Raw genomic sequence first — 3,584 nt, forward strand, 5'->3', positions numbered from 1 at the left:
AAGCTGACTTCTTCATCCTTCCTCCTTCTCCCTGCCTCCCATCTAATCATGGAGGGATCCTTTGCAAAGTTTTCCACTGTGGTCCTCTGATGAAGTAAGACTCTGAACCTCTAACTGACTCCATTGTCCCCTTCGCTGTACAATTCCACAAACTACCTGGTTTCTCAGGTAACATTTCTTTGTCCTGCATGGAAATTATTCTGCAAGCCCATAAAAAATTGGGGGAAATATAGAGGACTAGTCACTCTACTTGAGTATACATCCAAAGACTCTCTAACCAAGTAAAATATAAGATAATCCCTTGCTTGTCATTAAACACAATGACTGAACCCATACTCCATTCTTGGAAAAGAAAATCAGACCCTAATCAGCAAAGAATGATTCACAGACAACAAAAATTCTTGCAAATAAAGAACTCTCCTGAGACGTACATTTGCAATGCCAAGTAAGTAAGATTTATTGAGAAATACAGAGCAAAACAAGTTCCCTTTTTCCGAGGCACAAAAACAAGCTAGAAGACAAAGCAGCTAGACCAAAACCAAATGCCAAAACCATTAGAGACTGGGGCATGGGTGGTAAATTTCTGGAAACATCCAGAGGTATACGTGCCACCAGTGATCAAACCCTTAAAACAAGATTGGTCCTGGCCAGAAAAACGTTAGATTGCCAAAGTCAGCTTATTCAAGCCTGGCAGCCAGCAATCAGGCAGTTAGAACAGGGGTCAGCAACAAAGAGTTATTCAGGGACAGGCAGCTTGTTGGAAGATCCTGGAAACACAGCTGGCAGGTCATGGTGTCTTGATTCACTCACGGGCCCCTGCACACTCAGCAAATTCTTCGGCAGCTGGACACGCAGGACTGCTTGTACTTCCTGGAGACCCCGCAGGCTGGTTGGCAGATGGTGGAGACACTTTTCACTGGTTGGCACACAGTAGAGATGCTGCCCAGGGGCTGAGAGCCGCTGGAGACAAAGGTGAGCGGCCGGCTGCAGGGAGTTGTGCAGGAATTGGAGACACAAGTGGTTTTCCTAGAGCAGGTCACCTGGACAGGGCTGGAGACACAAGGAGTTGGCTGGTAGCAGGTTGGCTGGCAAGCAGTGGGCTCGCAACAGGTCTTCTGACAGTGGTCCTGGAGCCAGGAGTCAGTTCGGAAGGAGCTGGGCAAATCGATGCCACTCAGGCAGTCGACATTCGGGGTAGAAACTGTGGCAACTGGGGCCACTGGCACAGTGTATTGTCTTCCAATCAGCCTGGAAGAGTGTTTCTTTGTGGAGCAGTTGTAGGACATGGTGCCGGATGGAGAGATGTGAGTAAATTTCTGAAACTGGCTCCTGAGCTGTAAATGCCACTTCAGGCTCCCGAGGTTTTATATATCCTTGCTGGTGGGTGGGGCTCCCACCCTGGTCTTCCTGGTTTCCTTGGCTGACACCGGCTTGCCTTAGAACATCTTGTGACTCTCCAGGTTAATTGTCTCTTGAGAAGCCTTCATCCTCATAAAGAAAGTTTAGTAGTTTAGTAACTAAATCATAGGCTTCTGGACTGTACTTAGTCCCAGGATTAAGAAGGTTGGTTGACAACTTCAAAGTTATTGGTCATCCCAGCCCACACTTCATCCCTCATTCATTTTGCTTGGATACAATGAGTGTCCATCTGACAGTAACATCAAACATGTCACCATTCCACCATGACACTCTCCCCCTTCTGACTGGGACTGATTACACACCCACACGGGGTTTGGGTTGTTGATACTTAATGTTTTAGGCATAACTTAATCAGTCACCCTCCCATAGCTAACAGAGCTTCTAATGAACAAGGAACATTCTTGAATATGCTTCAAGGTGACAATGACAACACCTGTCAGGAAAAAGGACACAAAGACATATCCAGAGTACAAACTGGCTTGGAAAATCAATTAGGTGATCAGAGCAAGATGCCCCTAGGAAAGTTAGAGGGCAGTGGGACTCACCCTTTATGTCCAAGCAGCAAAGCAAATCGGAAGCTAATTAAGTGGGACTGCATTTGTAGCCAAGTTTCTTTCTAAATAAATTGGATGAGCTTTATTCCTAAAATGTTTAATCTTGTAACAATGGATAAGAGTGACTCATAAGACTCATCAATATGCCAGTGGAACAGTCTTAGTTAATTTTTTAAATTATTATAACGTTAATTTGAAAGGGTAGGGTGTCTTTCTCCCAAGATGCTCAATATATTCAAAACATATTTATTTTCACAGAAAAACTTATAGATAGGATGCACTTTTATTATGCACAAACGAAAGACTTTTTAAGGTCACTGTCTCCATCAAGGATAAGGGAAGGAGAAAGTGGGAGAAAGCAGGCCTTTAATCAATATTTGGTGATGAATGGATATGTGAACAGTGTACTATAACATTTAATTATTCTTTTTATTCTTGGTGAAACCATAGGAGGATATCATTCTCCTTTATTTCATTTTGCTAGAATAGAGTCAATCCTCAACACCAAAATGACTGATCCTTTTGATCCGTCTGTACACAACCATTTCAACTCTGGCAAAATAAGTCACTTCAACGCAGCTTAAGTGGTTGGTGATATTTCTACATCAAAACAGCTGTAAGAGCTGACTCATTTTGTAACCTGGCTTATGTGGGGTAGGAAAGAGAGACAACAATGGATTTATATATATTCGAGGGCTACAGTAGACTGCATTTTACACATGCACAAAGCAAACGGCTTTATGTTAGAACTCATCAGAAGTCCTTTTGCCAAATGCTTCATTCTCTATTCATCCCACTGAAGCCATGTTGGGAGCTTCCCATGGCTCTAATTTGGAGGCTAATAACACACTCCAACAAGATGATGCTGTGCTGAGGGCGGTATTATAATTCCCAGAGATCAGACCATCACTCCCTCAGTGACTCGCAGAGTGTTCTCAGGTATGGGGAGAAATTAACGAGATGACTACTTTCCACAAGGTTGGGACTATGCTCTTCCCACCATGGGGGATGTCCCAGTTGGTGTTTGAATGTCCCAGTCCCTGGTCACAAGGGCCGGCTTGCTTGTTTGAAAACAGATGCATAGTTTACAGGCTTCTACCAGCCATGAATTCACAGGCTGATGTGGAAAAGTACTTCATCATGTAAATTAATCAAGCAACCAAGTGAAAACGTGAAGTCAATGGTAAAGTGACACAGGAGAAGTTTTCAGTACCCATTGCCACATTTCTGGAAGAGAAGAGATTTGTAGAAATCATTACTCTGCCTTGATTCTTCTTTTCCACTGCATGAAAATTACAAATAAAAAAAATTCTAGAAAATATCTTCCATCAGCTTCAGAAGGAAGGAAATGAACATTTTTTGAGGCTCTTCCAGGTGCTAAGTTAGAGGCTTCACATACACCATCACAACTGAATGCTTCCAGCAACCCTATGGACTAGGTATCATGTCACACAAAGAAGCTGAAGTTCAGGGAGGCTGAATGGCTAGTCAAAGTCACACAGCTTATATTTGACTAAGTTGAGATGCAAATAAAACAGAGCCATGAGCTGTCAACCTACGCTGGGAATATTTAAACATGGTGAGATGCCTTCATTACAGTTCAAGCAAAAA

At 43.1% G+C, this 3,584-nt stretch overlaps 1 protein-coding gene across 1 annotated transcript; it reads right to left on the bottom strand.

Moving 5' to 3' along the window:
• Positions 1-824: 824 nt before the first annotated feature.
• Positions 825-1,286, bottom strand: KRTAP11-1 (keratin associated protein 11-1; the record flags this gene model as incomplete). Its single annotated transcript, XM_079705420.1, has 1 exon — positions 825-1,286. One exon carries the CDS (start codon positions 1,284-1,286, stop codon positions 825-827), a length of 462 nt encoding a protein of 153 aa, XP_079561546.1.
• Positions 1,287-3,584: the final 2,298 nt, after the last annotated feature.

The sequence above is a fragment of the Hyperoodon ampullatus genome (assembly GCF_949752795.1).
Source record: "Hyperoodon ampullatus genome assembly, chromosome: 5".
Taxonomy (NCBI): Eukaryota; Metazoa; Chordata; class Mammalia; order Artiodactyla; family Ziphiidae; genus Hyperoodon; species Hyperoodon ampullatus.